The following is a 26,280-nucleotide window of genomic DNA, read 5'->3' on the forward strand; positions in this document are numbered from 1 at the left end:
AATGTCACGGCATAAGCGCAGGAGGGTATTTACAGACCCCTTTTAAATATTGCCCTGCCCGAAGATCCCGATATTGTCCGGGACTGACTTTCTAGGATGGGCGAAACACAATATCACTCCAGCAATGCGCCCTCCTCGCACAAGCTGAAGTCACGCATGACGGCGAACGCGTTGCGATCGAGCGCGATGGACGAGGGAGAGACACCGTAGGTCACGGTTCACGAAAGCTCATCCATCCCTTACACTGCTCTTTCGAACGCGACGCTAGTTTAAGCTTCCCTCAAAACTGTCCACGTGCACCTACCTACACCGGAAGCGAAACGGAAAGCAACACAATGAAACTCCAATTTCCGTTTTGACATTTTCCAAGCAACGGATGGAGCAAAAGCGGTATGGACCGCGGGGCAATAGGAACTTGTTGCGTTGCTCAGGTTGTCTACTTCCGGGGTAGGCAAGACTGGAACGTTCAGTTTATGTTAAAGTATTTCATGATAAACACGCCACTCCGGACACAAGTTGTTGGTCATCCTGTCAAATCAAACAAATCAAGTGGGTCTCTAAGCCAAATAAAGTAGAGTGTGCGTTCATTCAATCATTCAACTTGAGCAATGAGCCAGAATGAACAATCTAAGCGTAATTTTCATCGAGCAGAAACATACCAAAGAAATTCAACGCACTGAGGTTAAAATTATTCTTTAGCATCACACAATTAGAACAATTAATCAACTTCATTTATTCAAGGAAACGCCTCCCGACCCGACAGAGTAACAGGAATCGATTCAGATTCATCTCCTAACCGTTCGTATCCTGCTGTCTGCTGACTGACAGTGAATTGAGTAGTCAAGCAATTGCACGTGACACATTGCACGGTTCAACATCATTCACAATACCGGCTATTTCCTGCTGCAGGTAAAGGAGTAATGGGAAGCGTAACCATAACACTCTCCCTAACCGATAAAGGTCAATGCAACCTTTCGTTTAATGAAGCAGAAATCGATTTGTATCTAACGAGCGTCCCAAGTCTTTCCTTCTGAGGAGTTGACAAAGTCTGTAATGGGAAAGGGTACAAATCAATCTGATGGTCCCTTTCTTTTCCTTAGCGTGTACTTGTTTGTGTCACTATATTATATGACGGTCTAATCAATTATATAAAATCTTCAAAATTGTTTAAAAAACTGTTTAATTTTTTTCATGTTTCAAAGCCTAACAGCCAAAATTTGATGAAATATACAAATTTATTGCAACTGCATAGCTTTAACTCAAATACCCTACTTACCTTCGTCATGCATCTGTTTAGCAGCGCATTCAGCACATTCAGCACACTCGGTGCACACAGCTGCTTGTTGCGCTTGCTGCTGTTGTTGCTGCTGCTGTTGTTGCTGGTGCTGTTGCTGCTGCTGTTGTTGCTGTTGTTGCTGTTGCTGCTGCTGTTGTTGACTAGCGGAGACGGGTTGGGAACCAGCCTGGCCTTGGCCTGCGGTGCCCGTTTGTTGTCCCTGCTGGCCAGCAGCAGCTCTGGCTGCCAACATGGCAGCCCGTTGCTGCTGTAGCCGCTGGATAACCTGGAGCTGCTGAATATGTTGTGCACCGAAGACATGCCCACCGAGTGCTCCACCGAGTGCATTGTCAAGCAGCCCACTGCCATCTTTGTAGCCCTCCGGGGGGCTTAGCGTGGCCTGGTCGACAAACTCGATCGGGGGAGCAAACTTCGGACTCTGTAGAAGAAATCGGAAAGCGAACAAGAAGTTAGATCAATAAAGTGTGTGAATTTGAACAGCGGTTTCAAGAATAAATCAAACCCAAGCATCACAAATATTACTTCCGAAAAGGTTTCTCTCTCTGTAACAAGCACGCGTCGTCCATTCGCGTGAGTTCCACATTAGCAATTCAAGGTGCAGTTATGGCTACGGTATTGCTACCTACAGAACGCACGACCAATTGACAACGGCCATAAATTGACGATGCGTGTAATTGATCGCCAAGAAGATTGAGATATTGAGATTGCTGCGAATCCAGTACCTTTTCTTTTCTTCTGTTGTCTTTCGTTTGTCTTTTCTGAGTCTGAAATCGATGCGCCGGAACGGACCACACCCACGCAAAAATACAAATACAAAAGAAGCGTAAGACCATCGGTAAATAGCTCCCAACTTGTCATGCGATAAATCACAACCCCATTTTTGTAAGCTGCGTGTTCTTTAGGTTGGGGTTGGAATTACTGTGCGAAAAGCTAAACATGTGTGCTACTATACGGAGACTTGAAGCTCCACATGCTAAAAAGAGGGCTCACGAATTGGAATGTGATATGTTACCGTCCAATTAGATGTGGAAGAAGCACCCGTTACAAACACGCTGAATAAAATATCATACAATCATACAAACGTATGCAATCGCAACGGATGAGCAAATATCAAACGTTAAGCTGGTGACGGACGGTTTATTTTTGTAAAGCAAATAGGAAGTAACATTTTGAAAAAAAAGTACATTGCATGAGAGGGTGTACGCTATTTATAGCCCTCTACTTATTTTCCGACAAAGTGTGGAAACTTAACTGACACTTATAATTACTCTTTAAACTACATTTACTCAATTAATTGTAATTTTCGTTAAGCTCCCATCAATATGTGTATGTTTTATGACAAGCTGTTTTCAAGTTTTTCAAACAAAGTTACAAATTAACTGATTTTCAACTGTTTCTCAACCATAGCGTTTATGAACAGAAAGTATGGTACCATTATCAAAACCTTTACAACATGTGTGCTCGTAATAAATCCATAATTATCATACTGAGCACTACAACCGCATTAGAGGTAATATGCCAACGGTATACGGTCACATTCTTCACATTAGTGTCCTCCACCACTTCTAATAGACAAATACCGACGCAATTCTTGGACTATAATCGACAAGGCCGTCGTTACTAACCGGCAAAGGATGTTTAACCTATGAAAATATTGAAACCATCTAACATTATGACCCCGCGGCTAATCGAGCTGCTGAGTCCTTCCACAAACTGACGACTTTGCTGAAAGCTGTAACCTTCCCCTATACTCATGGCGAAAGCTGGTTTACATCACTTTTTCGTCGCAAACCCCATCCCATCTAGCCCTTCCCAAGAATGATAATGTGTTTTAGCTTCTGCCCGTGAAAATACTTTGCCACTATTTACCCCCCCCCCCCCCCCCCCCCCCTAATTCTCATCTCCCAACCCATTTAGCCACAATGCCGCTTTTTCGAACTCGAGCATTACGCTAACGTGAACCCATTTCATTCCTCCTACCCGTACCGTCCCTTACATTGGAACGCTTTTGTTATCCTTCGCCGCCAAAGTACAAGCAAGGCTTTCCCCCTTCAAAGCTTGACGGTTAAGAAAGCAGCTGCTCTCAGCCAGACGTGGCATGATTGGAGTCCTCTCAAAGCTTCCTGCTTTTCTACCACTCTGGTGGGCCGTATCATCACACACCGTACCACACACGTATGGTCTAGCGATTTCCCGTTGTGTTTGCGACTCGTCTGAAGCCGTTTCAAGTTAAGCATCGTGTAAGGATCCTTTCATCGAGCGGCGAGCGACCGTTTTGGTGTTCAATACTCTCACAAAGCTTGCAAAAGTCTACCTAACGTTCCGCTGGCTCATCGCAGATGGTAACCAAGAGTGGGCCACCTTCTCCTTCAGGATCTTGTACAACGATAGGGATATCGCACCGACATTACAGTGAAAGTGAAGGGTATAGGCAAACCCTCTTGGAGGACTATTTTTACCACAACACGCACACAACAGGCTAGTGCTGGGAGAAATGTCAACCTAGACGTAGTCAACGAAACCCTTACGTTCAATGAAAAGCTTCGTTCTATCAGAGTTTGAAGAAAAAGGGGCATACAAAAGCCTAGAGATGATAAGAAGAAAACGACAGGCGAGCCAAACTACTACAGGACAAGAGAATAATTGAACGACAAGCTCTCGAAACGAAAAGCATTCCAATAGCGAGAGGTATATAATCGAAAATAAAGCTCAAGCGTCATTAGGATTTTACTTACTTTTTTACTCGTTCGAAACAGCAGCCCGTTATCGCTTCTTTGATTGTTTGTCGTGATTCGTTATGGTTTAATAACGAGTATGGAATGATAAAAGGAGACAAAAAGACTTCGAAACAAGAGGAAACACATGTTTACTCATTAATGAACTTCAGATACAATAAATGTGACGTGTTTTGTGACGATATTCGAAGTAATCAAGAAGTAGAGGATGTGAACACTCGAAACGCTAGCTTCACGAAATTATTTGGATATGAAATTGTGTAAGAAATATAGAGAATATTCAAGAAGACAAAATCGTTCAATATAACTTTCATATTCAATTTACTCGCTAAAGACACAAAACTAATTGCTAAAGACACAAAGCGAAATGAGTCAGTCTATATGCGATTGCAAAAGCTTTTCATTGATAGTCACACAGTACTCACTTACACTAACTTTATTTTCCCTTGATGAATCATTTTCTGGATAGTAATAAATGAAAATGTTAAGGAAATTCAAACCATATTGAATGTATATAAAGTACATGATAGCTTTCATAATCTTAGATATTTGAAACATCTTTCTATAATCTCCGAAAATTCCAATAATTCCAATTTTACACGTTCTGCTCAGTGATAGTCATGTAGATTTTTTTCTCAATAAAAAAATAATCCTCCGGATTTCTAAAAAAAATATTTCCGATCGTTACAAGCTGTATGTACTCTGAGAACAGCTTCTATGATTTCTTCTTGTCTGTTCTACGTAAAATTCACAAAATTTCAACTAGAAATTAATCCCTAAATCATGCTTAAACACATTTCCCTGCGGAGGTTTGGTCTAATTATGCGAATTTTGCATGGTTGTTGTGGAACTTTTCCGCATCTTCATTGTTAGTCGCGTTGAAAAACCTTTATCACAAAAAAAAAACAAGAAAAAATATAATTCCCTTGCCTAATTTCCCAAGAAATGGATGGCTTGCGAAGCGTTCGTACCGTGACCTTCATCAGAAGCAACAATATGCATGGTCAAATTATTCAAAGATTAAAAGATTTTTGTGCAAATTTCACCCAAGCTCTTTCACTCTGTTTGACGCACGAACAATGGCAATTCGCGTGGTGCTAGGGATCAATGGTTTAATTTGGTTGAAAAAATCTCAGAATGAAATAACTTTTTTTAATTTTTTTATTCAATTTATAGTGTATAAGATTTACATGAATATAACACCGAAATAATTGATTTAAACTATTTGTTTTGAATATGAACTTTGTTCTTTTCAAATATTTTTATTGATTTTAAATATTTTCAACTAGATTTGTCAAACTGGTGGCGCGTGGTCCAAATGCGACTACTGAGGGTTCTGTACGCGTCCAGCGACGCTGCGAGGTTATCACTTATCAAGTCTATATAGGTAGTCCCCGAGACATACAGTACCGCTTATAGGCGGATTCGGAGTTACGCAGTTATCTAAATTTGGGACCCTTCACGATTCTAGTCAGTTTTTTTGTAAGGAGTTTGACAGTTGGAGGCTGAAATGATGTTAACACTCCATACAAAACCACACATAAAACTAGCCTGCAATTTTCGGTCTAGATTATTCTAGCCTCAAAGCTATAATTAGATTTGATTAGATTAGAGTACCTGCTCGAAAAATAGCAAAACAAGGTGGTGTTTACATTAATCCTAGGATGCATAAAACAGATCTGGGATTGGAATCCAGAATCACAGTGTATGTAGTCCAGGTGGTCTCATAGCATGTTTTTTAAACCAAATTTGAATATCATTTTTTGACAGGATGGGTGAAAACTTTTGTTCAAACAAGCTTTCTGGATGCTTGACGAATTCCAAAAACACTCTTAAAATCTTCATTCAGAAACAGAAGCGATAAAAATCAGCCTTCTAAATTCATACACCTTGGGATAAGCCCACCTGTATATTATACCCACTTAGATAGCTGCTTAAAAACTGCTATACAATTCAAACAACTTACAGGCTGAAATTTCAGCCTACCAACTTAAAACGGAAAGGACCCCTTTGACAGATCTTTAAGCAATTTGTACTAATTTGACTCACCAATTGTCAAATGCCAAATAATTTTTCTTTTTGATAGAATGTTTAAAACCATTTCAAAACGTTTCAAACTGTTAAATTCAGTGAGAATCATATCAATGAATTCATTATGTGGCTAAAACCACCCCTTACTTGCAAAATAACACGGAAATGAGTGACATTTAGGCTGGAAATCACGAGATTCGAATTATGCGGAAATTCGAGATACGCGGTATTATGCAACCCTTTTTGTGGATTAACCGTGTATCTTGGGCACCTGTATTTGAAATGGAACACCTTTACCATCGATGTTTGAGTTGAATATTGCTGCACGCAAAATAATTTTCGCCCACCCATAAATGAGTTTGAAAAATCTGTTTTTATCAATACGACCTTTTTTAACCGTTCAAAATTTAATCTGCTACTGACAATTTTAAAGAATACCAAAACGGAATAAATTCGCAAACACGGTTTTCCAGATCATGTCGTAATACCAACACAACATTGATTGCCTCTCGAAGGACAATCACCGAGTATCCAACATGTCGTTTGAAAACCATTTTTAATGTTTCTATGCCTGTCTTCAATTGCTTTGATCCAACGTACGAAACGTTGCACATGTATTGATTTATTCAGTTGGAATTTTACGTAAAGTCTACGGAAAAAATATAATACTCAACCACACTTACGACGATTCCAAGACGAAATTCCAAGACAAACGACTCATCATCGTATCAATATTGCCTCATTTCCGTGTGTCAAAAAGCTGCAGGATCGAAAGTAACATCCACGAAACCAACGCCACCTTCCGAAAACTTGTGCAATCCTTGGGTCTGTGTGTGGTGCAAAGGTTGCGACACAGCGTGCACCTTCAATTTATTCGTGTCAACCGTTTTCACTCGGTGAAAAGGTCAAACCGTCTTTCAATGGCTTCTACTGCCTCGATTTTTTTTAAGATTGTAAACAAAATCAAGCCACATGGCGTATACGTAAGTATACGTATCGTGCCATGTAAGGCACGACGCTTTATTGAAAATTCGCACATGAATCATCGTTTCGAAAAGTTTTGACAGCGATTCAGGAGAAACCTGCAAGTAAATTATAGCTTATGTCAGTCAAGGTACATATAACGGTTCCACATGTACAATCGCAACATATGTGTCAAAGATATAAGCAAAGAAGCTCAGTTTTCTATTAATTTCATTTTCAGTTTATGCTACTAGATATTGCAACACTGGCTTCATTAAAATAATGCTCCAACAAATAGAAATATTCAAAATTTCATGTTCAATCTTTCTCACTGAATACTTAAAGCTCTTTTTGTCACCGCAACAGTTTGATTTTTTCTTCATCTGTATTCCGAAAATATAATCCATTTCCTCGAAGTCCCACAAACACACACATGCAAAAACGATAGGCATACTCCTATTAACTCTATGCCCATAAACATAAGATAGCATTCTCTTCCATCTGAGTTTACCACTTTCCCTCCCGGATAAAGGGTATCCCAACCAACCAAAAACCACACGTAAAGGTGTCAAAAAGTCACATCCATTTTCACCTGCGGCACAGTACAGCTCAGAGGCTGTGTTGCGGTGCCTAAAATAGCACAGGACAGCACTAGATTGCTGCTTTGTTGATGCCTCTTCGTTCATCATATTTTGCAACAGGAGATCAGCCCCTCGCCTTTGCAGCAGCTGCCAATGATTCCCTCGCGTGAGGGAGGCAAGTAAGGGCACAGGTAGGACAGGTAAGTGTTTATGAAAGTCACAGGACACAGTGCAGCAAAGCTGCAGATGGCGCCATGGCAGGCAGCTAATATTATATTACAACCGACGGAGTCAGAGCGTAGGTAACACACCTATTTTCAACTGGTGCTCACGTGGTGCTCAGAAACGTGCAACGCCAAGGATAGTAATACCGTTCATACGCATCACAGTCCATGTATTGTAAGGTGAGTTATGTTTTAAATTATACCAATGTGTTGAAAACAAACCATCTATCTTTTACACTTACTTGAATTTATTCCTAAATTCATTTTATACATCACACGTTCCATTAACACAAAACACGAATAGAAAAACTATGCTGCCAACCTAAAATGGAACACTCTCATAATGCTCTCACGACAAACATCACCTTGTTATCCCGCATATGCTCATCCCATCTGGGACAAGCTCAAATCTCTTCCACCAAGCCTGCCACAAAATTGCCGGAAGTTACTTTTACCCCACGTAAAACAAACAACAGCACCAGCATGCTATACAGTCTCCATAAAGTCCCATGAATGACGGGTTGGTGAACGATCTCCCTGGATGCCTTGCGAGGATGCCTGTGAGAAATAGGAAGTAACTGGGCTTTGCTCGTTTCAGCCCATCAAATCCGCTCATTAACCTATTTACTCTTAATGCTCAGTCTCTTGGATGCAATGAGTAGAGCTGTGTTAGAATGAAGATGTACCCTGGCCAGACGTACAGACAACACTTCGAAGGAATAGAAAAAGTATAACAATTTGAAAGCATTTCTCTCTTTCCTATTCCTTCTATAACAGAGGTGATATTGTGGAAAAATTTACAATTCAGACTTTTCGCGACTTTTCCCGATTACGCTAAAAACAAAGATTCTCAATTATCGTATCAAAGCAAAGAGCTTCCTTACAAAACCATTCACATACAATGAGCAGAGTTTCAGTAATGCAAACGATAACAGAGCGAAGGTTCAGTAAAACAATGGAATCTGACATCCTGAAACGAGAGTGAGCATTCGACGGAATATTGATTACATTCGCAACACGATTGAATGCAATTTTCGTCGAACAGTCATCGTTTTTGCGCAGCATCTCATTAGCGCTTTCGAATAAAAGAAGCATCAGTCCAGAAGAACATAATTAATTAGCGCACTTCTGCCACTAGACAGATAATGATGTTTTCCAAGATTTCCCTGCCACTTTCGCGTTCAATAGCATACTTTCTTTCAATGCATTAGTTCGAACACAAAAGGCATCTTTAGTGTGCGTTATCATCTCAATATTCTTAAGACTGATCATGGTGGTTCTGCCCAAAATGAATGCTTTAAACCCTGTTCTGTTTGATAGCCGATTTAACATTGAGCTAAATCTACCGCATCTCGCTCTGCAAAAACATAAAATCTGTTGTAATTATTGGAAGGATTTCGAACCCATCGCATACCCTCACAGACCAAACATTTATTGTTTTATCCGATTAGGTTAGCAAAAGGAAACCTCGCGAGGGATGTTTGTGTTTTTTTTACTTCTTCCACAGCAGAGCATTCGAGTTTGTGGATGCTTCATTTTAATCACAATCTAAGCCACCCGTCTTTTACCCATTGACCGTACTCAAACATAACGAACGTCGTGAAACTTTTGTCTGGTCTAATCTTTTCTCATTTTCCATGAGTATAATTTTCTTTGGCGTACGTCGAAACTGCAAAGAAGCTTGTTGGCGCAGCACAAAAGCGAAAATAACATTTCTACTACTTGCGCTGCTGTTTACATTCTTAATTTTTAAAAGCATATTGCTTGCTGGTGAGTATACTCTCGGAAATGGCACATGGTACTCCCGATTTCATTGTGAGGATTATAAAAGCAATGAACACCACTTCAAGAGAGATGCATAACATTCCAATCCCACCGGTGACTCGTGAGTCATAAGTTTATGTGCTATTGCTATTCTTATGCTTCTCCTTGCTACTTTGCTACAGCAGCTGGTGCCCTTTTGCAGCTTTAGCGGCATAAAAACAGGAACCACGCAAGCAAGGACGAGCTCCCCACCGTGCTACCCCGTTTGACCCAGTTACGGCCCATTTCAGAGCCATTTCGCCGAAACCGCCACCATCACCACCTGCACACTGCCGCACTGCCCATCTTGGGCTGGCGAGTTTTGCTGAACGATGGAACCAGGCAGGCTATAATCCCGGCAGCTTCTGCACACACTGCTGTGCATCCACCTATGCAATCCTCTGTACCAAAGTGGACACATTCAAACGCGAGGCCGTAATACGAAACGGGGACAGAACGTTCGCCATTTTGACTCTCGATGGTTGAACCATCAACTACAAAAAAAATTCCGTATGTTTTTCCACGTCCAGGTCAAATGGATTTCTCGCACGTTTCTTCCTTCCAGGACGAACTTGGTTGGTTGCTTCCTGGCTCTCTGAAAAGAGCAGCCATAAAGCTGAAGGTTCGAGGGAAAATATTTCGGTCGACTTAATAAACGGGTCGACGAGATTTTTTGCTACATAAACGCACATCTTCTACGTCAAGCAGTTGACACACGCGTTTATGCACACGCGAAAATACCGGACAAGCATGGCGATGGTGGGAGGCATTCTTACAGTTTTCCTTTAGGCGTGGGGCCAGCCTGTGACAGCGACAATTTGAGACGCGGTAAGTATTTACCATCGGCACTTTGAGCCTGAAGTCTATAAGCGAATAAGACATGAGCTTTTTCTCTGTTTTCTCAGCTTTAAAATATTGACGCTTTTAAATCAAACATACATTTCCATACATGATGTTTAAATTAAACGTACTATAATCCAAAGGGCGAATAGAGTAGAAATCTCATAGATCACCAAAACCTTACATATTGATACTACAAGCTTAGTTTACGTTAAAGATGCTTATATATATACATACATACATGCATACATACATAGGTATATACATAGTAAACCTCGAAATAAAATAATTCGAATTCGAAATAATAAAAGAGTCATCAGATGATTGTATTTCCCTGAATTTAAGATACACTTTAAAGGAACCAGGTTTACCAGGTTGTGAGAAACAAATAGAGAGAAAATAAAACAATTTTAAGCTGCTATATATTACTTCCAAGTACGATGTACAATGTATTGATTGTCTCTGCGAGCATCATTGTTGCTAGAAAGTGAACCGAATTTAACAGCTCACGCATCTTCTATGATGACTAAACTCAATATATTTGACAATGCTTAGGAATATGGGTTTCAACTTCAACTTTTAGAAAAGAAATTTACCACAAATTCTTTCAAAAATTATGTGCTTGCATGGTTATGTTATTTACGGTAGGACTACCTTGGGTAAAATGTCAAACAAACACATAATGTAAACAAACTAATAGATATACTACTTCCAACTAAGCACATTTTAATAAATGAATCGATTTGTTGAAGAAAACTCAAACTCAAAAAGTGTAAATGTTTTACAATTTTACATTGATCCAATCCATACTTAAACAAGTCCAAAAATGAATATTTAATGCAATTTATTTACTTGAGTTTTAATATTGAGCTATCCTTCTTCTTCTTCTTCTTCTTCTTTGGCACACAAGCCATCGGTCAAGGCCTACCTGTTTACTACTATTGGGTTTGGCTTTTAGTGACTTATTGATTTACTCCATAAGCAGGATAGTTAGGCTGGGGTCATAGACATGTTCGGGCACAGTCCATTCCGGGCTTGAGCCTATGACGGGCATGTTGTTAAGTCGTGTGAGTTAGCAACAGTACCACGAGACCGGTCTGAGCTATTGACACATTCAAAAAGAATCCACAACCCTGTAAGCTTTTTTACTATTTCTCTAATCCACTTTCATTTCAATATAACACGGAATGCCACATCATGGATATAGAACGTGCAAAAGTTTTTTTTTTTTGTTCTAATTTCTGAATGAATTCCGTTCCATCTGTCACTCTGCCAGGTTTACACTCTGGCGTGTATGTAGAAATAAACAATTATGGCCAACCAAAGCCATGGATACAGTCGAAGCAAAGCAAAAACTGAAACCCGATTTCGCCGTAAATACCATACTGTACTACTACCAACACTCATCGCCCATTCAGTATGGTATCTACCTGAGGTTTTCCATCAGCCCTAGCTCTGTTTCCCACGCGACAATGCACTTTTCCCGAGGGCAGTGAACCGCCTGAATGCGGTTATAGCGCACAACAAAAAATATCCATCGCGAGCATTCCCATACACATTTGGCCGTAGATCAGTTGACACTTTTTTCTCCTGCTGCTTTATCAAGCTTTTATTTTCTACAACAGAATACTCTTCCAGAATGGCTCTCGGTAATAAGGATTCGCCAGGGAACGACGCAATCCCGATTCGTGGCTAGCTGTTCCCTTTGGATGAAAGAGTAGCGCAATTACGAACGAAAAAAAATCCGATGAATTCGAATAGCAAAACGAGTTATGGCCAAGAGATTCCTCGAGAGCTGAACACAAACGTATACAGCAGTGGGTGTGAACATTCTGGAAAAAGCATATTGATTTTCCTGTTCATACTGTGACAGCAAAATAAGCCACACTAAGCAACAAAAAAGGGCGATACCACAAGACAAAAAAAAACATCGGTCGAAACAGTTGGTCGACAGAGAGTTGCCAAACTTTGCACGGTATGTCTTCGGGTATTTTGGTTTTATTTTTCGTAGAAAAGTTCTTGCCCATAGCAAAAACGGTGCCTGCGCCAGGCATGAACCCGTCTCGTCCGAAGTATAAGTGAGCTAAGCAATTTTTACGGCTTTTAGGGCAGGAGATAAATTTTCTTCTCGTCACAAAAAAAACACCAGTAAAATATTACCCGAACGCGAGAAACACCACGTTTCTTGCGCAGCAAACGATATCACGAAACTTTCGTCTAACAGCTCTCACATACAACATGGTACAAAACATTCATTTATGCTGACGAAGCAACGAACCATTATGTCGAAGGCGTTGGTGCATCCTTGTGGACGGGACTGTAGTTCGATGGAGGTTTTTTTACATGCTCCTTCCGTGGGAAGAAAATGCCACCATTGAGCATTGAACTGGGCGTATTGATATGTTGAACCATGAGCACTAAAGCGTCGCACAAGCTTTCCCGAAGGACATGCGGTTGCTGGTTTCGGCAGTGAACGACCCCGGAAAAAAGCTCCTTCTACTACGCTGAAAGCCGATTTCATCGTTTTTGCCAGTTTGCACACTTTTCTACGAATATGTCAAATCGAATGTGTGTGTGTGTGTGTGTGTGTGTGTGTGTGTGTGTGTGTGTGTGTGTGTGTGTGTGTGTGTGTGTGTGTGTGTGTGTGTGTGTGTGTGTGTGTGTGTGTGTGTGTGTGTGTGTGTGTGTGTGTGTGTGTGTGTTTGCGTGTTTGGAGACTTGTACGATTCGTTCCAGGTTTAGGAGCCCTTGTTTTGCGCTCCCTGCTATGCGCTCTGAAACGTCCCTTAGCACCCACTGAAAACAACCCATCCCCAAGCTACTATTTCTTGTAGTCTAAGTGAATTCACCACATCGTTGCTCTCGTGGTCTACTGGGAGGAAGGAACAAAAAAAAACAAATTGATCGAGAAGCAACGACAGAGACAGAGATAACACAATGCTCGCTCGCTGCGACTGACGCGAACGCTCGAACGGACGCAGCCAAATAGATAGCAATCAAGCACCATGCGGCTCCATCGTGTCTGAGTCTGGCTGCGGTCTGGTGGTGGTGGGCGGTGTGTGGAATGAGGTTGTTTTTTTCACTGTTTTTCTTTTACGATCAAACACCGTTACCATGGTAGGCCGTGCTATTGGCAGACCGAATTCAATAAACATGTCCCAATTCCAATTTGCGACAACAGCGCTCGACACAACCGACTGTGGTTTGGAGCTTGGCGAAAAGGAACAGGCTTTGCACACGGCCCAACAAGCTAGCCTGTGTCGGCCAAGAACATTTCGCTCGGAGGCAGATTCTTGCATCCTGCAGCAGGTCTTCAGCACAAATCTGCGCCCTTAATCGGAATGTACGAGGCATTACGAGCCTTTTGAGGGCAAACGCAAAGGACTTGGCCGAAACAGCCTTCCAGATAATTAGATTTATTTTCCCGACATTGCACCGCTACGTTGTCGACGTTCCTGCAGTACGCTTTTTGAGCATTAGACATTCGATCCGTATGCGCTGCGGAAGGCGGATAACATATTCAATGCAGGTTCATAAAATGACCTTTCACAAAATGAGCAGTTGCTTGGCTGGAGCAGAGACGGCTGATGATGACCATGATGCGTAAAATCAGCACCCACTACACCAAGGACCTTTCATCGTCCGTTTAAAGAGAAAAGGCAGCTTGAATTGTTGCCTGATGGACATCGAAGCCCCGTACAGAACAGTGAATCAATCGGATTCCCTTAAGACGCCTGGTACGAAAATATCAACGCCGCCACCTTTTCGACCATCCCAATAGCACACAATGACGGTTCGGGCGGTAGATATAAAAGCTCGTTAGGTTCAAAGTGCCATTGAATTATACTTCATGCAAATGGAACACTCCTCCTGAGCGGAAAGTCCTCGGCGAGCAAACACCGCACAGTGCTGGAATGAGCTGAGCGTTGGTTGATTTATTGGATTTACGAGCTACGCACTAAATATAAATCCTCCGGTTCAGCGGCATTAAGGGCCCACGTGCGTCTTGGTCTGTTTGTGCGTCGGTTTGTGACGTGAGTGTGTACGTTGGTATCCAGTCGAAATTTGGCCACCGGAGCCAAGGAAGGTATTTAATAATTGAAACAAAGAACCGGCATGCAAATAAAATGGAGAGAAATCTCTTACGAAAAACTGGCCCACGAAAGATCTAAATGAAAGATTCGTTTACTAGTAAGTGACGTATTCTTACATCAGTTTTTAAATAATATTTTGCTTATTTTACTACTTGGCCAAATCTATCTACAAATCATTTCAATTTCCAATTTCTACACAATATATTGTTTTTGAAAATTAAAATTGAAATCATTCTGCGCACAAAAATAAATATCTATTTTTAATCATCCAGACAGCGCTGCTTCAAACAACCTGCTGACCTTTTTATCAGCCCAAAGAAAAATGTCTACCATTATTCATGTCGCTTTAACTTTCTCCAACGCCACTCTTCAACGGCCATTGGTAGCCAACGGTTAGGAATACACATTTGATCCTCTGCAATAAAGTTTCACCACCGTTCCTGTTGTCGACCTTGGAGAGCTCGTACTCAGTGGGCAGTGTTTTTCATTAACAAACAGTTTCTCACCATATCGCTCCATTTTAATCTAGAAGCGGTGCACGATGAAGTCAACCGAGAAAGTACGTTCACCGAGCGAAATTGGAACAACAAACTTGTGGAATCGAAAACAGTCGAACACCGCTACACGTTCACACTTGTACACCCCGGGGTTAACGGAGGCGGAGGTTACCCGATCCGTTTTGCAGGGGTCGTCGGAGGTATTCTTGGTGGTGGAAAGCCGAATCGAAACCCACAGGCGTACCGTTTGTCATTTGCCAAGATCATCGACACGCTATTCCATGCTAAGGTTGCGCTCGAAACGTGCTCTATCGTGAGCGAAACGAAGTCTTGACCCGACTCCTCCAGCTTCTACTCCCAGCTACAATTACAACCTTCGACAACTGTGGCTTCCTTCGACAATCGTGTGACGTCAACGAAACTCATCAAATGTTGCGTTCGTGAGGTGCTGCGAAGAACACCGTACCTTCTGGGATGTCGATCCACCCAAACCAAATAACGATTGCCGGTAATTGTTATTGCTCAGAACAAGAACATCAAGGGCACAGAATCTTGTCTTTCGCCTAAGAACAGAAACACCAGAAGGTTCGGCAGCTGACTGTCACATCTTCATCGTCTCATCCCAAATGGACGATAATTTGAGGTGCTGATGAGCCAGGCGGACTTCTGGATGTCACAGCACAAGGGAGATGCTGTAGTCAACCGAATTGTTCATCAGGATCTCTTCTTGCTTTTCCCGTACCCTGTTCGACTTACGTTTCATTGGAAGCTTTTTGCTGTGAATACTTCATCAACAGCACGGCGAACATTCTGGTATGTATGCCAAGGCACAACAAGTTCAGCAATAGGAACAAACCCGAATCAATTGTTAAGGTGTTGCTACGAAATAAATGAGAAAATGAATCTACCCAGCACTGTCTAGAGGGGTGAGCTACCTTCAAGACATCCTCGGTCTCTTGAATCCGTTTCGTGTTCGTGTTCCTGTTCTTGCCCGTCCCCATGTGCAATGGGTGCTGCGCAGGCGGCCTTCTCGCCTTGCCTCGATTGTTCGGTGGTGGCCTCGATTTTCTTCAGGCAATCACCGCTGGCTGGGATCGTAAAAAAGCGAATAAAAGCATCCAAACACGAACACAGGAATCGTTTCATTTCCAACAATATGGCAACTAGCATCCTTCCATCCATCCCATGGATGGATCCCATCGTGATGTTAGGGGCGCCCTTTAGATTCGTCGAAATGGAAACGAGGTCACGAACATCAAGGTCATCTCGTACGAGATTCTAAAAAAATCCTTTTCCATCTGCTCTGTTTTTTTTTTGTGCTATGCAGTGTATTTTTATCTTGAGAACAATAGTAAACTGCACAAACTGCATAGTCATTTTTGCTAACAGGTGGCTTTGCTTTAGTGAACATATTTCAACGCAACATGTTTGGACAAAATGGTACAATACTACAAGACAGTTGAGCCTTGCATTACAAATTTAATTCGATACACTGAATTATCCGTTCTACCGAAAATGATCTATGAAAAATAAAACATTTTGTTCCTGGCTCAGCACATTGGTAGAACACAATGTTTACATTTTATAATAAAAAAAGTGGAAAGCGTATATTAATACAAACAAATTATCCTGAAGTCTAATAACTGTAAATTAATTATGTTATTTAACATAACCTCATTGTTATTTTTAAATAACCTACGTAGTGGGCTAGATCAATCACGCTTGCACTTTTTACTCGTGTGTCTCGTGACTCGTGATCTTATTTGTAACTAGCTGGCCCGGAAAACTTACTTATTCCCAAAAACCGAAAATATACCATCTTAGCATTGTTACTTGCGATATTATGGGATATCTCTTTGTATGGGATGTAGAAAATTGAAATTAAGTTATTTTAAGTATAACATTGGAAAATATTGTCAGTCTTAAAACCTATTCTCATGCCATGAAAATGAAATGAAAAATCATGAACATGATTCAACAGTTTTTTTCTGGCAACAAACATAAAAACACGAGATTTTTTAATATATAGAGAAGAAGAAGGGGCCGGTCTGGTGGTACAGTCGTCAACTCGTACAACGTAACAACATGCCCGTCATGGGTTCCCGAATAGACCGTGCCCCCATACGTAGGATTGACTATCCTGCTATGGTAACAATTGCGGTTGTTGTGCCAAAGAAGAAGAAGAAGAGAAGAAGAAGATCCAAGACTTTGTTTATCGTTGTCTAGGGAAAGCTCGCATAGCTCACGAGTAAGGACACAATATTTTTAGAAATTACCCCGCATTCCATTTTTTAAACTAACAACATAGCTCGTTATTTGTGAATTAACTCGTTATTTAGCTGACGTATTTGCAACGCATTTAGAGGAAATCTCTTTGCAAAACAACGTTAGATAACCGAATAAAACGTTAAAACAACTTCAACTGTCTAGATGCTTATCCATTATGCAGGAAGCTTTCTCGGGTAAAGGTTTTTGGTGTCAAAGTAAACTGTTTTGCAATGAAACTCAATACCGCAAAGTAGCCCTCGGAATGTCCTTAATATACTGTACTATGGAATATCTGTTCCATGAAGAGGATAGCTTAAACTTCAGTCATATTCATGTGATGCTTTAAATGATAGGAAAATTCAATCATGCCACACCGTGCCACACACGGTGCTCTAGGTACACTTACCGGTGGCGTTCGTCCATCATCCGTGTAGCCACAGTTACAGCCTTCGTCACAACATATTCGAACGAGCTCGTGTTCACCGCAGGTGCATGGCTCCTCGTCCTCCTCGTCGTACGGGCAGTCCTCCCGTATCAGAATAATGTAATCCGCTTCGAAGAATTCATTGCGCGTTTCGTCGAACACTACGCGATTTTTACGCACCGGCGGTGGCCGGTTCGGTTTCTTCAGCAGCCCCCGAAGGGTCCCGGTCGCCGTCTCACGCATCGCGCCCCCACTCGCGGCAAACGCTTCCGCCTCACTACGATACAGCGGGATCGCCTCGATCACGCACCCACAACCGTCAAAGCTACGCGCGACCCCGGCGCGTGCTTTCGGGGGCGGTGGTGGAGGTGGTATATCACGATCCTCCGCCTCGCCCGTCTTAACACTACCACTCGCACTACCACCTGTGACACTGGTCGGACCGTTTACCACCACCACACTGGCCGAACCTGGCTCGCTTGAATCTGCGTCAGCGATTCTGGCTAACGACACTGGCAATACTGTAGCAGCACTTGCTTCCCCACGCGTACCCACGGCACGACCTTCTGCCCCACTGCACTGCACTTCTGCCCCCGACACTGTGGCACCGAATCGCGGAGTTGAATAGATTGCACTTTGCCTGTCACCGACCGACACTACTCGCACCCCTTTCGGTGGCGGCGGTGGCGGTGGAGGCACTGCTGGAGGCGGACCCACCGGCAGTGGACGGGCTGGACCACGCAGCACCACCAGCAGATCGTTAGCTGCCGCCCGCTCTTGCTGCTCCTCTAGCTCCTCCTCGAGCTCATCGTAGCAGTACTTAATCCGATACACTTCCGGCTCGTAGTCCTGCAAATGGCGCGTGTCGAACTCGCAGTTCGTATACGGATCGGCCGCCAGCAACTTTTCCAGCCGCCCAAACTCGTCCCCCCGAACCGTATCGGCCTCTTCGCCGCCCAGATAGTGGCGATGGTTGTTGTTGAGAATGTCCTCGCCAACGCCACTGAGAACAATGTGCCCTGAGGTGTCTTCCTCGTCGTCGTCGTCCTCCTCCTCCTCGTCCTCCTCGTCGTCGTCGTTGTCCTCTTCTTCGGTGGATCCACCAATCACTACCGTCTCAACCACCTCGAGCGGATCCGCAACCCGTGCCTTCCCGCCAGGAAATATTTTACAGATTTCTTCCGACTCAGCACCGCTGCTCTCCGGCGTGTCAGTGTTTCGTCGCAATTCCTCGACGGCCCGTGGCTGTCGCTGGTACCGCAGCAGCTGGCTTCGACTGTCGACTGGGATGGTTTCCGCGGTCGAGGCACAACGTGCTGGGCTAACTGTGTCCGCCGCACTGCCTCGCACTGTCTCTACGATACACTCGCTCGGCTCTTGCTGCTGTGTCACAGGAGCCAGTAACGAGGGCAACGAGACAGCCTTCGACAATCCGTTCTCCTCCGCACGGCTGTTATTGTTCTTCTCTTGCCCTTCGCCGTGCCCTTCGGCAATCTCCCCCTCCCGATTTGTGCAGGATGGCTCTTGGCTGGCGGTTCTTTGTCTGCTCTGTCGCGCTAGATCCAGGCAGGACAGCGAAAGCAGCGAGGATGCAGAAAGTGACAGTAACGACGAGGACAGCGGTGGCAGGATCGGTCTAGTCCAGGATGCTCTCGCCGTTCGGTTGAGAGATGTTGATGGCGACGGTTGCGACGTGGCGTGTGGCGCCCGATTACTGCCGTGGCTTTTGCTGTTGCTCAGCAGATAGCTCTCCGTGTCATCCTCGTCTCGGGTCGCGTCCTGCTGTAAACAACTGAGCGAGGATGTTTTCCTCGACACTAGTAGCGCACTGCTGCCGCGACCACTGCTGGCAGACTTTCGCTCACTGCTTTCGGATGCTGAGCAAGCTGCTGACGATGCCACTACAGCCCCGAATCCTCGCGGCGATGACGATGATGATCCCAATGACGACGTCGACGCTGACGACAATAATCCTCTCCGGCTGCGTTGGTGTGTTGGTGAACGCAAGAGCGTCACGTTCGCATCGCTACCACCGTGGCCTCTCGCAGCATCTTCCGCGGACGCACGCAACGATGGAGAGCCTGCTGCGAGTGTGTTGGTGTTGGCATAGTCCGTCGACGACGAGCGAGCGTCGGGATGGCCTGCGCACACCAGCAGCGAGGGCAGCGATCCCCCAACCGAACGGGGCGCCTCGCCGTATCTCCGGGCACCGCCCGCCCCAAGACCAGGCGTGTCGTGCGAAAGTGACTCGCGGAAAAGCTTCTTAGTGTAGGCAAAGCCACGAAATCGCTCCTCCAGACGCTTCAGGCGCTGGCTCGCCTCAAAACACTCGATGCCACCGCTGGGAGCATCCGCCGCCTCGCCGCTCGCTCTATCACTGGTGTCGTCTTGCGCAGGGTGGTATCCCTCTATCGACACGGAAACTATGGACGAACACTTGCTTCTCGAATCGCTTTGTACGCGCTCACCAACACTCACACCTTCGCACACTTCCTGCTCTGGGCCGTGGTCTAGCAATCCTTGGGGACGGATTTCACTGTCAATAAACTGCTCAACGAATGGTCCCGTCTGTGTGCCTTGGTGCTGGTCCCTTCGCTCGCCAGGACCTTTCACAATGCTCACACCCCCCTGTTCGTCGCCTACTCGCTGCTGACACGGAAAGCTTCTTTCGTCACTCGCTGCACCACCATCGACGTCATCGTCGATAATAATAATTCCACTGTCCGCACTGGACGGGTTATTACGGTGGCCCGTACGCGACTGAATATCCCCCGTTCGGGAACTGCTCCCGTCCGAATCGTCGTCACCCTCTCGGTCCTGTGTGCTGGTGGCACTGTCCCTGAGCACTCGCGAGTTTTCACTGCAGTGGCAGGAGTTACTTGTTTCCCCAAAGGAAAACGGAGCCTGCTGCTGCTGCTGCTGCTGGTGATGAACACAGATGTGCGCACTGAGTGTTACCTCCACCAGCAGCGATGAAGAGGTGGAGTTGTGCTGTGGGCAGGAAGGACACTCCCTCCCTTCCGGATGGTACTCGTGCTGATTTGCACAGGGACGATGCTGGCTGACCCCTTCTTCGGTCGGCGGTGAGCACGTACCGTAGTAATTTTCACTCTCACTGTCCGACGATAAAGGGCCCGTGGTTCGCGCCCCGTGTCCCTTCGCTGACACCTGCGTCGATTTTTCTTCACACTCCGTTGGGCAGGTTTGCACCGTGCGAGCGACGGCACCGTTCGGGGCCAGCTGGCGCTGCTGCCCTAGGCCTATGAACCGTCGCTTCCCTTCTTCTTCGTCCTCACCGCTGGGACCAACAGCCTGCCACGGTAAGCTGCTGGCACTGACGCACTCTAATCCTCGCAACAGACTGGTGCTCTCTGGTCGCTGCTGGTGTTGTCCCTCGCCACCATCGTCGACGTAACACCGTTCGTCGATTCTCTCGCGCTCACCAGCGCTGCTATTCCACCGCTGCGAAGTTGCAGAAACCCTCCCGTCCGATACCACTGGCCACTGTCGAGCGTTTGCTGGTGTCACTACGCGCTGCACACCCTGCCCACGATTGTCGTGCTCATGGTGCGTCTGCAAATCACGTCCATCGATGCAACAAACCTCAATGTCACTACCAGCGTGCTGGAGCCGTTCATCGATCGGTACGGAAGAAAGCTTCACATTGCTCAACGTTACTACACCACGTTCGTCACAACTACTACTACTGCTGCTGCTGCTTCCATCATCGCTAGCCTCGGGCCGTCCTTTGACACTCAGTCCGCCGTCGTGAGGGTCGTGTTTCACCAGGCTGCCCTGTTGGTGTTGGTGTTTCCTGTGCCGTTCGCCGTTGATCGATTCGGTTCCGGCGCATGCGTTCGCTCGGCAAACATCCGCACGCGGCGCTCTCGCCCCGTGCCCGCCCGCTCCCGACGGTCGGATGGTGCACGCGAGAGTTTCGTCGATTCTCTGTGTGCTGGTGGTTGCTCCACCATCGGAATTTGCTGCCACGGCTGCTGGACAGATGGCGACGGTAGACTGCTCCTCGCGATGGCGCTCGTGACGACGGCGATGCTGATGATGATGATGCCGCTGACGATGACGATGACTCTCACTCTCGGCGTGTAATGGAGAGGAGCATGCGCGCTGAACCATTTCCGTTTCCAGCCACGCATCGTGCTCCGATGCTCCATGCTCGTCCCCGTCCATCGCTCGCAACCGTTGGGGACTCCATCTTCCAGCAGATTCACTGTCAACGTGACCACTCTCAGCAGCGCTCTGCTTGCCATTGACGTTTACCCCGGCCCGTCCCGCCGCCTCATCCGCGGCGCGCAAAACACTGTCATCTGTTTGCCCAGTCTCTGTTGATATTTCATTACGAAGCAGGCAGGGTGGATGGTGTTTTGGAGTTACCTTCCGTCCGCTGCTGGTAGGATCGCTTTCATCGACCGATACCCACTGCTCGCAAACGCTCTCGGTATCGATGTCTAGTACCTCTCCATTAATCCGCGCAGTCTCTTCTCCCTCTTCTTCCTCCTCCTCCTCGGAGACTTCGCTATCTGGCAGATCTGACTCGCCGCGAGGATGCTTCACGCTATCCGACCCGTTATCGCTGTCGTAATGCCGAAATGGATCATCATCTAACAGAAATGTCACCTTTTTCACCCGACCACTTCCGGAGACGGGTCCGATTTGCGTTTCACGCGGTGTAGCTTCTAGTAGCCCGTTGGATTCTTTAGCTAGCGTTTTTTGCACCGGCGTTTCGTTTGGTTCTGCTGCAGGCTCTTCTTGATCACTGCTGAAATCGATCAAATCGATCAAATCGTTATCACTTCCATTATCTTTCGGACCAATCTCTTCGCCGTTATCGACGTCCTCATTCATAGTCAAGGCGCATTGTTGTGACCTATCAATCTTCAACTCTTCTCCGTCGTCGATAGATAATTCGTCGCCCTCGGCATGATGACCACTCTTCGAAAACGATTCCTCGACTTTATTCCTCATCCAACCGTCATGCGGCACTGCGGTAGATGGTGTTTCAAAAATATCCTTATGCCACCGCTCTAGGGTACTAGATTTAATCGGAGCAGGCTGTGTGACCGGTGCTACGGTGGCCACACTGTTTGTTATTACTTCCGGAGGTTTGCGAAGGCTGCGCTTGACAGCAACTCCCACAATGACTGGCGGTTGCTTGAGTTTGGATAGTTTTGGATGGATAAAATCAACACCTCCCGTTGTACACAGCATTGACGATTCTTCCTTAGAACCTTCCAACGATGTCGTTTGCGATACACTGTCGTCCATCATACCATCGTCGGACTCACAAACGCTGGTAACTGCTGGTATGAGCGGAGACAACGTGAGTCCATCCCGACCGTGAACTGAGCTTCCGAAAGGATCTTGCATTGTCTTCCGGTGTGGTGGCGCATAATCTGGATCTGTGTTGATAGTAGGCCCAGCACCCGGTGACGATTGTAGCAACAAAGTTTTGATCGTTTCCATGGTGTTACAAGCCAATTATTCGCCACATCCCGGTTACCGACCAATGTCATTTAGTAACGGAAGTCTTCTTTGGTATTCAATTGCGGCACAACTGAGTGGTTGACTGAAATGATAGAATGGAGTAAAACATAAGGTGTGAGAAGTACAAAACAAAATAAACATTGCAGTCTTATGGTAGTTTACGCTCTTTGTGGGATTTACTTAAGTTTAATTTTTCTCACGATTAACACTTATATAATGTTTGAATGTTTGATGATCATTTCGCATATCCCAACAGTTTCAGTGGGAATGAATCAATGCATTTTCTGCATCTTCCTTCTAATACTAAGTACTGAGCCCTGGTAAAGTCTTACAAACCACAGACCGAAGAAAAGCATAATACCATGGAAAAGTTTTTGTTGAAGTTATTCCTTTCTTCGGTACCGGCCCTATATTGTTCATAATACTTCCCTGAGTTGTACGGAAGGAATGTCCTCGTTAACGTCAACTTTTCTGATTGCAAAACGAGATAACGAGATGAATCAAATGAAGTTTATTATTAGATGTCTTTTGTACTAGCTATTTTTTCTCATAAAATAAAACTCCTAAATTGGTTGTCTGATCAATGTTGGTAATTAAAATGAGTACACTGCTTTTCTCGGTCACCCCCTTCATACATTCGACAATTCGTACGACTCAATAACGTGTCGATCGTGGGTTCAATCCTCATATGGATCGTCCCCCACTAGAAAAAAAACTGATTATTCGGCTGCGTGGTACTGAATAATGTTTCGAAAACCTATATAAGCCGGCATGTCCGTGTATGACGTTACGCCAAATGGAAGATACTATTTTTCTAATTTCATTTAAAGGTAGTAGTCACATCTTTTAATGTTTTTACACTTTAAAACATACAAAATATCACATTAAAAGTGTTCTTTCTATGTAATGAGTAAAATTTTGCTGCTGGTTAACAATAGATTACGGTGGTCTCAGAACATGTTATGTATCTTACAACCACATAAACCACCACCACATTCAACATAAAGAAAAATAAACGTCAGAAAACTCATGATTATTATTGCCCCAGTTGAATGGCACGATTATTGAGCCAAAAAGCAGTGACCAAATCATCCCCTCCATCGAGCGATTTGAACGTTCTGATCTTGACCTAGCTCACTCACCGCACCTAGGTGTGGTTTTATCACATTTTGTTCTGTGAGTAAGTCGCATTGCACCAAAGCCAAGAAGCATCCCAATTGAAACAAAAAACACGAATAAGAAACATTGCTACTTCTACGGTGTTCTGCAACCATGACCCACGTGGGTTCGTCGTAACGTACCCTACTAATCTTGACGCCCTGCAGCTGCTTGCAGGACAAAGAACAAAGAATATCGCAACGTGATTCGGAGCACTACATTCGGGGCTCCTCCCAAAACCGCTGATTTCACACACAACTAACAAAAAGCAGAAAACCCATGAACCAAAAGCTCGCTACCTTCAGCTCCAGTCGCAAGGACACTGACTTCATCAGATCTAATGAAATTTTACACCTTGCATCGCTTTCGCATCTTCGCCTTTATGCATCCAAACAGCGATAAGGGATTCTGCTTCAACACGAGACCAATGACCGTAAGCTCGCAGCAGGCGTCATCATTTTAACACCATCCCTACAAACGTTGGGAGCCGAGGTCAATCCTCCGTGTGTCAGAAAACAATGCACAATCTACAAATCCTTGACCCACGACAAAATGGCTCATGTTGCTCGATACGCGCCCGACTAGGACACAGCGCAATGGGAGCAAAAGTTCGTCAAACTGCACCGAAAGAGCAACGGAGGGCATTTATGCGCTGTGTGTGTTTTGCTCGTGTTCTATGAGTTCGATCTACGTCACTCAGCATTTAGATGATATAGAATCTTGAGTGCTTGTGTGAATGTGTGCTATGATTTTTCTGGTGAATATGAACTATTATTAAATTAGCTTACTCCCCAGAATACTTTATTCGGAACAAAGAAACGCTGTATACCTACATACAATGTGAAAGGTAAAACGTGTTGGAAAATTAAGCAAAGCTGCGTTTACACAAACATCAATCACAATCAACGGTGAGCACTAACGGAAATGAAACGCTAAAATTTAATTTGAATGACAAAAACGAATGACGGATGGTATGCTTTGCCAAATTGAATTCATGTCTTATGCTATTAGACGACTGTAATTTAAAGGCTCAATTTTTACTGATTAATCATTGAATCACATCACTCAAACAGCTACTATTTTTCAACACTTATTTGTAACACATAACAAAAGGGTTATTAAAGCTTTATTATTTATTGAAACTAACTTACTTGGTATAAATTAAAAACCCGTGTTACATTTTGTTAGGTTTTTTAGCTTAATTTTATGACATTTAAATTAAACACAATAAACACAAGTCTTCCAGAAACTCATATAGACATAAGAATAAAATATAAATTTGAGTAGAAATCACAGATAAGAATAAATAAATTATCTGATAAACGTAATAAACATTCAAATCATTATAACATTTAAACAGAATCTAAACAAAACGCAAAACTCTTGGTCTAAATTCATTACCACAACAAGCTTGTTACCTTTCGTTTGACGTCTATTCTTTCAGTGCGATTACCCAACTGATGAAATGTAAAGTACCAGAAGAGCGCCCTCGACCTTGGTATCGAAAATGAGTTTGCCGCGAACTTCGGCAACTCTAGCCCGCAGCAAAACGCACTTACCTTCAAAGTTACCAATGCCACCTGCACCTGCTATGGCGCGTCTACACGTAGCACTACCCCGAAAACTTATTTCATAGCCTATCAAAACGCTATCTGGAACCATTAACAGCTACGGCTCTTCACGATGCTTGGTTATTCTCGCCATCCTCCCCGGAGGGCTGTATGCTAACCATGATAATGATAATCTTCCAGTCAGGAGGTTAATTTTCGCATCACAATTCTTGCACACCGGCTACAGCGGCAGAAAGGATTCGCCCCACAAATCCCTGCACAAATAGACAAACTCGGAGGCCGAAACTCGGTC

At 44.4% G+C, this 26,280-nt stretch overlaps 1 protein-coding gene across 6 annotated transcripts in view; it reads right to left on the reverse strand.

The window, feature by feature from the left end:
- LOC121603613 overlaps window positions 1-26,280 on the reverse strand; it is a 66,809-nt gene that overhangs the window by 22,929 nt on the left and 17,600 nt on the right. For all 6 annotated transcript variants that reach the window (XM_041932609.1, XM_041932608.1, XM_041932607.1 and 3 more), the window contains exons 3-4: window positions 17,740-23,341; window positions 1,277-1,715 (exon numbers count right to left, since the gene is read on the reverse strand). In XM_041932609.1, coding sequence (XP_041788543.1) covers window positions 1,277-1,715; window positions 17,740-23,238 — 5,938 coding nt within the window. In that variant the 5' untranslated portion in view covers window positions 23,239-23,341. The remainder of the gene's footprint in view (window positions 1-1,276; window positions 1,716-17,739; window positions 23,342-26,280) is intronic.

The sequence above is a fragment of the Anopheles merus genome, chromosome 2R, assembly GCF_017562075.2.
Source record: "Anopheles merus strain MAF chromosome 2R, AmerM5.1, whole genome shotgun sequence".
Lineage (NCBI taxonomy): Eukaryota > Metazoa > Arthropoda > Insecta > Diptera > Culicidae > Anopheles > Anopheles merus.